The sequence below is a fragment of the Morone saxatilis genome, unplaced genomic scaffold, assembly GCF_004916995.1.
Source record: "Morone saxatilis isolate NCDOM2014 unplaced genomic scaffold, NCSU_SB_2.0 Contig18, whole genome shotgun sequence".
NCBI lineage: Eukaryota > Metazoa > Chordata > Actinopteri > Moronidae > Morone > Morone saxatilis.
In genome coordinates, this window is record NW_023339740.1 from 8,468,231 (window position 1) to 8,480,946 (window position 12,716).

The window sequence follows — 12,716 nt, forward strand, 5'->3', positions numbered from 1 at the left end:
AATAGTGGCCAGCTGTGGGTGTTATTTGATGTGTTCATGTGGTAAGTGATTGATGTGTCGGTGTTTATTAGTATTTATTTGATTCGACTGGCTCTAGAAAGCCTAACATGACACCATGAATATGACTCTACACATCCAGGATACACTCTATGGCCATATTAATGGAGTAATACACAGTGGTGTCTGCGGGTTCTTGACAAGTCTTAAATCCAATCATCTGAATGTCAGGCTAACATTTCTTGAATATGATTTTGACAGGTCTTAAAAAAATGATAGAATTAATGAAATTAATGTTACTTGTATAAAGTTGCATCTTTCAGTTTCTGGTTTGGGAAACCAGTGCAGATTTCCCTTTCATCTCTTTCATACTTGCCAATCTGGATGTGAAATACATTTTTAAATTGCATTTAGAACGTCTTAAATTTAACCTGTTGAAACCTGCAACAATCCTGTTACCCCATTGAACACATAATCATCTGTGAATTTGTGAAAATCTTTTTTGTGAGAGTTAGCACCGTACTGAGAATAACTGTAATCGGTCACCCGGTGTGTACGTTGTTTGTGTGCGCACTAGGTCAGTAAACAAGAAGTTAGTGTCATTTATCTGAGGGCCCGAGGTGTCTTCCTTTCTTTGGAAATCTAAGTTTTCTGCATTTAATTTTATTAACAGCAGGAGTTTTAGTGCCGTTGCAGTAGATTACAACATTTTGTGCTGTGACCGTTGTGGATGAGTACATCATAGTGTCAGTCCTGAAAACAGACATCATTCAGCTTTAAAACAAACTTGTCTCCCTAGCCCAGGCACAGTCCTATTTTTATTAGACAATGGACACAATTCATAACAAAACATGGTATGTGTGCCAGGTAATATCACAAACACTCAATCATGTTAATGCTAAGTATATTTTTCAAGGAAAATATCCCCCACTTTTTCCCTGTTCAGTTATATGGCTTTGTATCAGGACCGAAATCCTAAGTGCTTCTGAAGCGCTCTGCAGCATGTTTTCCTGCCGCTGACTTTTATTAAAGCAAGTGGCACTCTCTTACTCCACTACACATAATATCAGCATCTCAGTAGCTTGGATGACAGGTAATCTATATTCTTTTAGGTGCTCTACATCCCACATCAAGTGACAGACATTATGGCAAAGTGGTTGACAGTTTCTTTCAGGAATAGTATAGCACTAACAACAGTTATATTGGTAAAAACTGTTTTTGAAATAGTAGCAGATTCACTGACATTATCTTCTATTTCCACAGGAGGGTGCCCTAACAGCCTTCAGAAAGACCTATGACAAGACAGTGGCTCTGGGTCACAGACTAGATATCGTCTTCTACCTGCTGAGGATCGGCCTCTTCTACATGGATAGTGACCTCATCACACGCAACTCGGAGAAAGCTAAAAGGTAAAGGCTGCGATATCCGCCATCGGAAACATTCCCACCAACTGCTTGGGTTATCTTTTCAGCACTCATCAGCCAATGCATCTGTCTCCACAGCCTCATTGAGGAGGGGGGAGACTGGGACAGGAGGAATCGTCTGAAGGTCTACCAGGGCCTGTACTGTGTGGCCATCAGGGACTTCAAACAAGCTGCGGAGCTCTTCCTCGACACGGTCTCCACCTTCACCTCCTACGAGCTCATGGACTACAAGACCTTTGTCACCTACACCGTCTATGTCTGCATGATCGCCCTCAAAAGGCCTGACCTCCGTGAAAAGGTACGAAAGACTCGTGAGGAAGTTTGGGTGTGAATTTGTAAAGAGTGAAATGTGACTGCAATGACATGTGTTCCTGTCCAGGTAATAAAGGGAGCAGAGATCTTGGAGGTGCTGCACAGTCTGCCTTCTGTTCGCCAGTATCTTTTCTCCCTCTACGAGTGCCGTTACTCCGTGTTCTTCCAATCTCTGGGTGAGGAAGCTTTTTCGATTATTGACCTAAAACCATTGAAAAATACTTTTATCCGGTCACTTGTAGAGTCTTATTTAGCTTTTTATCAATACTGAATTTGTCAGAGTAGGATTATGTTCCCAGGCATTATGTGTTCCAATGCTAGCGTATTTTTGCAGCCACTTCATGAGAAACTTTGTTCTTTTTGTGCCACAGCCATGGTGGAGCAGGAGATGAAGAAGGACTGGCTCTTTGCGCCACACTACCGTTACTATGTGAGGGAGATGAGGATCCAGGCCTACAGCCAGCTGCTAGAGTCCTACCGCTCCCTCACCCTGGGCTACATGGCTGAGGCCTTCGGTGTCAGCACGGAGTTCATCGACCAGTGAGTGCCTGTACACCAGATCCTCTGGGCACTTCTATCTGTAGTTCTCTTTACGGTTTTTAGAGTTTAGAGCAGGACGGGTTGGACACACTTCTGTCAGATAATCTCAAGTGATACATTTCTAGATGCAAATTGGATCAGCTCAAATTCTATGGAAGGTCTAAATAGTCATTTGCATTGATTCACCATGAAAAAGTGTTTAAAGTTTCCTGGGAACAATAAAGGAATATTTTGACATATTGGGAAATATACTTAGAGTTAGATGAGTTAGAATAGGAAGCTACCAGCGCCAGCCGGTTTGTTCAGTGGTTCTTAACATCATAATGACGTTGCCAGGCAACCAGCAGAGACTCCAAAAAGTTACTGGACCTGGCAAAGATATTACAGCACAAAACCCCCTGTACAACTGCTTGTTCATTAAGAAAGTAAGATATAACCTGTTGACCTTTTTAAGAGGTGTGTTGTTGCCCTCAGACAGAGCCCATCACCAGTCTTTATGCTCAGCTAACCTGCTGCTGGCTGTAGCTTCATGTTCATCGTACATCGGCATGAGAGTCAAATCAATTGTCTCATCTAACTCTTGAAAATGAATAAGCGCATTTCCCAAATTGAAACTATTCTTTTAAGTGTAGGTTTCCCCGTTTCCCCCGTACCATATGCTCAGGTTGAGGCTTTTGGGAAGTGTCACGTTATGACGGATGTTTTTGTTTGGGCTAACTGAATTAAACTTCTTCTCCTTCCTCAGGGAACTGTCCCGATTCATAGCTGCTGGCCGTCTCCACTGTAAAATTGATAAAGTGAATGAGATTGTGGAAACCAATAGGTAATGTTGTTATTCTTCAAATGTCAACACTTGAAATGACTAGAAATAACTGTTACCAAAAGCAGAACTCTAAACTTTCTTCCTGTTCTTCATTCCAGACCTGATAGCAAAAACTGGCAGTACCAGGAAACCATCAAGAAGGGCGACCTGCTGCTCAACAGAGTCCAGAAGTTGTCTAGAGTTATCAACATGTAACCACAGAGGCCATATTTTCTCATTACAGCAAGGGGGACTTGCATATTCTTCTTGGTATACCCAAACCTGTCGTTTGTCTGACAAAGTGACTCTCATATTGTGTATATAATAAAATTTGTTTAACTGTTGGGATTGCATTTCTCAATGCTGTGTTTTTATTTTAGGAAAGAGGCAGAGACATCGTTTCATATAAATAGCAGTATAAATTATTTTATTTACAGAAACTTGTTACAAAACAAATATACTATACAATCTTTTTTTCTTTAAATATTAATTCTAACCTATGTTTTGTTCATGAATTACATAGCAGCCAATACATAAGTCCAGCTGAAAATGATTTTGATAATGTATACAAAAAAAATCTATACACGCTTTTACATAGTATGAATGGTGGATTTATTTTTCTCCTCCCAAACACGAGCTGTATTCTCTCTCACTTTCACATTCCAAGTCTATGGTGCTAATAAAAAAAACATCCTTGCGATGTTTCCATCTACTGGAAACACTGTTCAAGATGTTGAGTTTGAGGGTAAACAAAACACTTGATTGAAGGTTTTTTTTTTTTTTTTAAACGTACAAATCCCAGTAAACCAGAGGGGGCTTAAGCCACACACTGAGGCTAACAGAAAATCTCCACGTCTTGTTTGGAAAACTTGGATAAAACCCCACCCCTTCCCAAAGGAAAACACACAATACTAAAGTGTTTCATAATGGGCAGGTGACAAGCTCAGGTTTTACCACATTTAGGGTTCATAGGCAGATTTGAAAGCAAACTCCTAAACACTTTGAACATTCAAGTAAGGTAAAACAACCCAAAGAATACTGCCCTCAAACAGTCAGGGTGAAACAAATTCAGGCACTTTCTTAATTTGATATTTCTTTTAAAAGCTGCAAACTATTTCTTTAAAAGCTGTGATTCAAATTACTTGTTTGGCAACGGTAATGCAAGCAGTTGGACTGTTTGAAGTGTTCCTCTTCCTTGCAATGATTGCTTAAGTCCCTTCAGCCTTTTATAAAAGAACGAAAGTGTTTCAATCATGAAATGTGTTTAAGGTCTACGAAGTGTATGACTGAAGAGTCCATGGAAACTGGTTAGACAATGGGCACAGCTCCAAGCCTGCAGGACAGTTCAAAATCACAGGCTAATTGGGTCATATAGTAATTTTTTGTTGTTGTGTTGATTCATAGGCAACGTAAAATGTCTTGTAAAAGCACATGTGATTGAGACCTTGAAAAGTGAATAAAGGTATCCTCCGTCAGACAGACACATGCTACAGTGGCAACACTTCATCTTTGTTCCTTAAAAGGTTTGCAGTACACGATTCATGAGATGCTTCAGCTTCTACATATAGGCGTATTGCATTACATAGACTTGGCAGTGAACCACTAACTTTTCTTCTTTTTTTCTTTTTTTTTTACTAAATAAATAATGACTTTTTTTTTTTAAAACTGTACCAAAAATTCAGCGTGTACGAAAAATGCCTGTGCAAAAATACATATTTCACTATGTACAATTTGTTAACAAAATATGTATTCTCAAATAGGGATACTTCAATACTTGTTTGATACATAGGCTACAAGAAAAAAGCTAAATTAAGATTCTTTTTAAAAAATTGTCTCTACTTTTCCACACTATCTGACATCAGTGGAGGTTCCATAAATCAACAGCTGTTGCCAAAAAGTTTAAATGTATCCCGTGAAGCCATCTCTATGAATCTCGCACCATAAAACCCCACTCGAGATGACTCAAAGTAAGCAAACATCCCAACGAGATGGGCGAGTTTGCCTGATTTAAGACTCCATTTTGACAAAGGAATAGAGTATAATGCCTGGCTATCCGTTCTACTGTGACAAATCTTTTCTCAACACACACCAACATAGTGTTAAACCGTGAGGCATTTGAACTTTAACATCCAGAGCTTGGGTAGTGGTTACACATAGGAGGGAGAATCAAACCGACAGAAGACAGGTGACGTGCATAAAGTTTGCTCCAGTTAAGACGTACCATACCTGATTCCCTATGTAGGAAAAATAAACATTACAATTCACATCTGCCCACGGCAGCTGTGGATTTCACACAGCTGTATGGGTAAAAAGTAGATAAGTTGTGGCAATAACAAATACGGTTTGCACAGATTTTCTTCATGTCCACACAGGCAATGCACCATCACCGCTTCATGAGCAAGACAGCCCACCTTTTAGTTTAAAAAAAAGAAAAAGAAGTAGTTGGCAAAGCTGATAGCAGCTTTTGGCTAGCTTTGTGGACAACTAAGCAGTGCCTGTGGAGAAAGTAGTTATTTAGTGCTGTTCACAGTTGGGGGTAGGTCTACTGTGGCGATCATTTTGCACAATGAAAAGATTCAGAAAACTAACAGGTGTCCTCAAGACCAAGCTATCTCCTCCTGACAAAAGATTCAATCGAATGGGCACATCGGGCGTCCTTTTCACATTTGAAAACACAACTGTCTCCACCACGTCTACAAAGACTCTTTGTAGTTCAGTGTAAAAAGCTCATAAGAAATCATAAAAAGGTAACACTTGCATAATTTTTCTGGATAATAAAAGAATTGACCAGATCGTCCCTATGGGCTCCTCTCAGGCTACTGCATGCAGCCCGAGGTTACTCAACACGTCACCAGAGTCAGACTAATGGAAAGTGAAACAACAAGGTGATTGTGTGTTGTTTAAGGTGTTGCAAGTAACAGTTTGCTGCTCCTCCTGCTCTCCTTCCAAGGCTTCTGAGATCAGGCGCTGGGGGTGTAATTAAGTTGGAAATTCCAGTAGTCCAGCAGAATCTGACATGAGAAAAATCCTTGTACACGCACGCACATTCACACACTCATTCCAACTAACACGGAAGAGATCAGCTAGTGGTCTCCCCAGTTGCTTAGCATCATGACTGCTTGTTGTGGCAGCCCTTAACCTGAACCCAATGAGCTTTGAACCACGGCTCAAGAGACCCATGGTTGTTGCTATTGTTCCAACCAGACAGGAAGACCTCTCAGAATACTGGGACAACACTTGGCGTGGGGGGTCCTTGGCTCGCTCAGTAGACCCCTGGGGCTCCACCCTATCCCCATGCAGTGTCACAGCCCTCTCCTCCACACTCACTCAATCACACACACACACACACAGACACACACAGACACACATGGCTTTGGGAGAAATAGTAAGGACCACATTGACTTCACTGGGCAGTCCAGATCATCTCCACCCTGAGGATTGTGGGAAGCTGAGAGTAATGTGGGTTTAATTTTAGAAGGCCTCGTGCAGTCCAGAGCGGTATGTGGACTGCTCCGGACTATTCCCCGTCCACCTGCCGGTTCCATACACAGAAGCCGGACACCGCTGTCAGGGACGAGCCTTTGGCTGGGGAAGAGGGAGAGAAACAAAAAGAGGTTGTTAAGTAATCGGTCCATACACTTTACAGTCATTATAGAAACACATTCTTGGTCGAGAGGTTGTAGTGGTGTCAGTCTGCCATTTTGTACTTCATTGACTGAATTCAAGTTATGCTAGTAGACAATCCTGGTGTAAACAACTCAGCTAAAGACAGCAAAGATCGCAGTTATCAAGTTGAATAATGACTTCAGAAGAGTTTCTTTGAACCTTATGGATATGGACTAAACCAAATCACAATGACACAAGTACCCTTGTAGTATTTTCAGTGGAGCTCACAAAGTAATTGTTCTTTGGCTTAAAATCATAAAGGTTTCACGCTCTAACAGCAAGTCATGTAGTGGAAGACCGGCGAAAGAAATGTTTACAGGTTAACCGTCTTTAAAATGACAAATCAATTAATTGTTTCAGCAAATATTAGAAATGGCCCAGTAAAAAGCCCACCTGATGTAAATGGGAGTTGTTTGGTAGCCCTGGTGTCACTGGAATGCTCCGCCCATGCTTCCCATGGATGTTGTTAATGGCAGGTGACTTGGCCACTTTGGGTCTACCAGGTCCAGGTCCCCCTCCTCCTCCTCCTCCTCCTCCTCCTCCGAGCCCTCCTGCCCCACCTCCACTATTAATGCCGCTGGAGGCAGGAGAGCTTTTGCGCTTCTTGCCCTCCAGGCGCCCGTCCGAGGAGTGGTGGCTGAAGCTGGTGTGGTGGTCGGATGAGGACTGGTGGTGGACAAAGGGCCCCAGGGAAAGGGTGGAGTCACTGCTGTTCATCACCACACTCATACGCTTGATGGACTCTGCAGGGCTGCCCGAGGGAGGACCTCGTGCTGGCGGCCCAGACGAGCCGCCTGCTGAACCTCCAGAAGGCTCGGCCTTGAGGCTAAGTGAGTTGGTCCGCACAGTGGGGCCACAGTTAAGCCCCACGCTGTGGACTCCGCTGTGGGAGGAGGATAACGACGATGAGGATGAAGGACCTAATGAGCTGTGGTGGTAGGTGCTCCCTGAGCTGCCGACATTTGCACAGTTCTTCTTGAAAGAGGAGGAGGAGGAAGAATAGTTGGCATTAGAAGAGGAGGATTCAGAGGGGCCATGGGATGAAGAGAGAATAGAGCTGTTCTTCCTCTTCTTCCCCGAGCTGAAGCTAGTGCTGCTACTGTTACTGTTGGCTCCACTGTTGCCTCCACCAGTGGAGTTGGGGATGACAGGTGTGGAGGAGCCAGAGATCTCCTTGGGCCTGAAGGACGATGTCGACTTGGTAGTGCTGCTGCTGGAGGAACGGGACTTTAGCGCCCGGCCTGAGGCTAGGGAAGGAGCTGAAGAAGAAGAGGATGAGGACGAGTGGGCTGAAGGCATCTGCGGCGACGAAGACACTTGTCGGGCCTGCGTAATGCCGTAGGCCGGGTGCTCAGCCCCGCCCTGTGGGGAGCTGCGGGCATTTAAGGTGGTCCCATAGGAGAGCACGGATTTGCCCTCGTAGGATTGGCTATAAGGAGTCTGGGGCAAGGTGGCAGATGGGCCCAGGAAGCCTGAAGAGGGAGTGCTACCGTGGGAATTTGTGCTTGTCCTATGGGTAGGTGCAACAGAGGAGGAGTTCTCCAAGGCCAAGGGGATTTTCCTGCAACAAGGAAGAATATCATTAATTATCTATAACTGTTGTTAAGTCAACCAAAGGCTGGTTATTATGTCCCACGGCCAGAGTAAAATTTGATCTGGACAGACTTACTTCCACATCTGAGAGTTGACATGCTTGTCCATCATTGTGGTTAGGGCACATCTCACTCTGTCCCATCGCCGATCAAAGGAGTAACAGCCTCTCCCAAACAGTCGACTTCCAAAGGTACAGTACTGGGAACACAGAGGGGGTGATGATCACCATTTTTGGTGATACACAACAACTGTAAACTTTACTGTAAATTCATATGTTCACATTATTCATAAAAAGCAAATTGTGCTTATAATTCCAAGTGTAGCCTGAAACAAATAATGGATTATCTTTTGAAACTCCACAACCTTCTTAGTTTAACTACTGTAACAAAAACAAATGTTGCCGTTGATCAGAGACCAGTGATGGTCGAGCGCACTCACAGCTGCCGGTCGAGGGTGATAACCTGAATAGTGACAGTCCAGTTTGTCAGCATTGTCGTCCCGCTCCTCGTTCTCTCCCTCGTCACTGGAGGGTCGGGAAAACCCATCAGGGACAGTTTGGGGATGGTGTGGTGACTCGTGGACTACTGCAGGGTCTCCGGGGGTACCACCTCCGTGACTGCTGTTTAGTCTGATGGATAGATAGTGTGGGTGGTAATTTTCAACTTAATTATAAACTGTTTGTGGAAACCATACAAAATGTGTAAAAAGCTAAATTGTAACCGTTTGTTTCAAGCCTAGTTTGTTTGGTGTCACAACACTCAATACATACAAAACAAAATGAAGACCTGGAGCAGGACGTACCGTGGAAGACCAGGGCTGTGAAATTTGGGCTTGCCGACTGGCAAAGGCTTAGTGGCGTCTGGGGCGGGGCCGTTGCCATGAGCAACTTGGTGGGCGTCATGGACAGCGGCGAGGTGGGAGGAGGGGTGTGGGTCCCTGAGAGAGGGGTTTTGCAGGGAATGGGGTTGGTGGATTTCTTTCTCCCTCTCCCGCTCCCTTGCTCTGTTCTTGTGCTCCGCCAGCAGTGTGTCAAAGCGCTTCCTCCGCCCTGGCACCGCCCTCCGCTGGCTTAAGGAATGTGTCTGGTGGAAGATTGGAAAGGTGAGAATTTTTGTTTGGAAGATACACCTCTGCACACATGTGTGACTCAAAATAATCACAACAATGCTATGAAAAGCGGTAAGTCTGGAAGTGTTGTACACTGTCAACAAATGCCATTAAAAAGCCCGAAACAAACAATAAACTGATCCCACTTAAAAGTATTTTCAGTGACTCTAAAGCTGAATGCAGCTCCATCATTGCCACGCTGTTGCAGTGGGTGACATGTTCCTTCATCACAATACGTTGAAAACAGAAACTGCACACCGAGTCTGAGGCTGAAAATAGTCTCCAACACAGCTTTATTCCTGTTTGAGTAACTTTTGCTACAACCTACAGTGCTCAGCTATTTTAGGAGATTGTTTATCCTTTTGCAAAAATAAAAGTATATATATATGTGACCTGATTTTAAAGTCAAAGAAAAATTAAACCCATTTTTTGCTAAGCTTGGTCTTTCTGTCATGACAGCACCCCCTATATTAGTGTTCTCCACACGGTGTGAATTTTTGGTTCTGACTAATAATGTCGGTACTGGTCATTTGATTTGCGCAATATCTGTGTGGGTGGGCACTAAAAATTGTTCACAATGCAGTGAACCAGCTGGAGTGCTGACGTTTATTTAGCCATTGCTTAGTCAGTGATCAGTGATTAGAGCCGTCCTTGCATTACTCCAGGACGTCATACATTACTCTGTACTCGGTAACATATGGAATGGTTAGTTTTGACAATCTGGGCATCACCAAAACTAAACCAGTAAACCACCATGCTGACCACTTGATGCTTAGATGTTGCTTCCACAAGTATGTACAAAAACTGTCTTATCCTCTTTTGATAAAATGGACAACTATTCAGATTAATTGTCATATCATCAGAGTTCATTACACAAATAGTGAGGATAATATGACGTAAATAGTTCAACTGTAAAGATTGGGTCCTTTAATGGGATTTGTTGACAGTAGAACATTGCTAGCTTTATGTGTGGGACAGCACAAAGCTGAGAAAACTGGTTACCTTGCATGTTAGGGATCTTGTGCATGGTTTCCGAGATGTCACATCCACAACGCCACAGTGGATATCTGGATTGAACTCACGTTCTGAATGCACAAGAGAGAAGTGGGAGAGAAAGAAATTGTTACTTACATACAGAGCCGGTCCTGAACTCCCTTGGGCCCTAAGCTAAATTCTGCTAGGGGGCCTCCTACCTGGCCAGTAAACCATGTAAACCTTTTGCCATTGCTCCCACTACAATCCTCCCTCCTTTAAAACAGTTTGCTCCATCTGTCAGTCTAAAAATTAGTAACCTATACAGAGTGAATATTAACATTAACATTGTAGAAAATATAAAATGTAGAAAACAATATTATACAATTAGCTTACAATGTGAACATAAGCCTATAGGCTATGGCTGCAGCTTTAAGTCTATCTGCATCAGGCCCATTTCCTTTTTTACATTTTCAAATGTAATATACTATTTAAACTATGGCTTGACTGAATACCTGGTGGTTATTATTTACTGAGAGATCTGCATCCATATTGACCAGTATGCCCAACTAATCAACATTTTAAATCCAATATTTCATCAATGGTCAATGTCAATCCATTACTTTCCATGTTGCATTACAGAATTGTAACTAAACCCTTGACTGAGGGACTATATAGTTATTGTCTTATTTTAAAATGATGTGCATGTTGTAAGGACTGTCATAAGGCCATATATTGTCTAGACTGTTGCCCACAGAGGTTGCTGCTGCTGCAGGAGAGTGCAAGCTTTATTTCCTGCATGCAAATATAACAGCAGCAACATGACACGGTTATCTTTTAAATTTAAGTTTATAAACACTGCTGTCCGTTGGTGTTTATCAAACGTAATAAATAGTTGTACTTCACTCTCATGTTTATCAGGTGCAAAGTCACAGAACAGCCTTGGAAGACAGACCAAGAGCTGCACTGCCCAGTGAAATTCCACAGGGCACGGCTTTATAACAGCAGTTCTGTGTCTGCTTCAGAAGCAGAGCATCTTCAGAGCATGTTGCCTGCCAAACGCTGTTTACTTGTGTATTTTGTCCTTAAAATCTCCTCTAACCTGCCTCTGACTGACTTCTGGCCTGATGCTGCAATGTTGATCTAGCGTGAAATTCGATCTGGAGTTCGAAAACCAACTGGATTCTCTATGCCGTTTGCTGCCAGCGCGATCTGCTCTGTGCTGTTTGACACGAGTGGGTCGCGGCTTCCGTCAAAAATAAACCAGCCACGTATTCTTCTGCTCACATACATTGTGAATCACCTGCTCTGGTTAACTGTAAGATGTGATCTGCCTTTTAAGCCGACGATGTATGTCACGTTATGCCTAGCTGTTTTAGCTGTAACTTTGACTTAGTGTTTACTAGCAAACTATAATATCAGTGGTGTACACAGAGATATCTTGTGGGTAAAACTTTGAAAAGTGGATCAAATGTGATCAAATATACTCAATACTTGTGTCCTTCTGGGATCAAGAAGAAATAGATTACTGATAACAGGTCTTTACACAAGGGGATCAAGTATTTTGTTTGGTCTTACAGTGACAATGAATCATTCCCTAATATGAAATGGACCAAGCAAGATTAGAGAAAACAAGCCCTTTTAGGCAAAACCAGAATTATAAACAGTTCTATGAGACAGTATCAAAATACTGTGTATCATAATCTAAACTGAATTCATTAATCATACCTGACAATACAAAACAGTGGCAGCACAAAACTGAACAGTTTCTCCAACTGACCTGTCACTTTCTTGTTAAGGTGGCGTCTGCTACTGGCACTGCTGCTGCTGTCCTGCTTCTTGTCTGAGAGGACTGAGAGGTGACCCTTGCCGTTGGGAATCTGACCCGGGGCCAGTGATGGAGGCTTTGGTATGGAGGGACAGTTAAGGCCTGGTTTAAGGGCTGATGATGAGGAGGTGGTGATGGGGGTAGTGTTGGAGCTCACAGTGGTGCTAGAGGAGGATGTAGAGGAGGATGAAGTGGTGGCGGGGGCAGATGGGGCCTGCACCAGCTTAGCTGACGAGTCCACCCTCAGATGCATCTTCTCCACCTTGACAGCTGGGGTGAGGCTGGAAGAGAAGGTTACAGAGATGAAGAGGGCAGCAAGGAGGAAGCTGAGAGTTAGAAACACGGAGCCAGTGAGAAACGCATGATAAGAGACAGATGTACACGTATGGATGGGGCTGGGAGGACAAAACATAAATCTAATATGATCCATCATTTGCCAGAAGTTGAAAGAAACAAAAACAGCTGTCAAAATACA

The 12,716-nt window shown here is 43.2% G+C and overlaps 2 protein-coding genes across 3 annotated transcripts in view; one reads left to right on the top strand and one right to left on the bottom strand.

The window, feature by feature from the left end:
• The window catches only part of psmd6 (proteasome 26S subunit, non-ATPase 6), a 4,435-nt gene extending 1,012 nt beyond the window's left edge, over positions 1-3,423 (top strand). The window contains exons 3-8 of the mRNA XM_035662732.1: positions 1,261-1,406; positions 1,500-1,719; positions 1,801-1,909; positions 2,105-2,273; positions 3,019-3,096; positions 3,195-3,423. Of these exons, the coding sequence (XP_035518625.1) occupies positions 1,261-1,406; positions 1,500-1,719; positions 1,801-1,909; positions 2,105-2,273; positions 3,019-3,096; positions 3,195-3,291 (819 nt within the window). The 3' untranslated portion in view covers positions 3,292-3,423. The remainder of the gene's footprint in view (positions 1-1,260; positions 1,407-1,499; positions 1,720-1,800; positions 1,910-2,104; positions 2,274-3,018; positions 3,097-3,194) is intronic.
• Positions 3,424-3,559: 136 nt separating this feature from the next.
• The window catches only part of LOC118328817 (ataxin-7), a 27,080-nt gene continuing 17,923 nt past the window's right edge, over positions 3,560-12,716 (bottom strand). Inside the window, exons 7-13 of one of the 2 annotated variants that reach the window (XM_035662731.1) lie at positions 12,194-12,522; positions 10,444-10,526; positions 9,136-9,416; positions 8,773-8,962; positions 8,411-8,532; positions 7,135-8,302; positions 3,560-6,660 (exon numbers count right to left, since the gene is read on the bottom strand). In XM_035662731.1, the coding sequence (XP_035518624.1) occupies positions 6,643-6,660; positions 7,135-8,302; positions 8,411-8,532; positions 8,773-8,962; positions 9,136-9,416; positions 10,444-10,526; positions 12,194-12,522 (2,191 nt within the window). In that variant the 3' untranslated portion in view covers positions 3,560-6,642. Of the gene's footprint in view, positions 6,661-7,107; positions 8,303-8,410; positions 8,533-8,772; positions 8,963-9,135; positions 9,417-10,443; positions 10,527-12,193; positions 12,523-12,716 lie in introns of those variants that run through there. The other variant, XM_035662730.1, reaches the window with a different exon arrangement.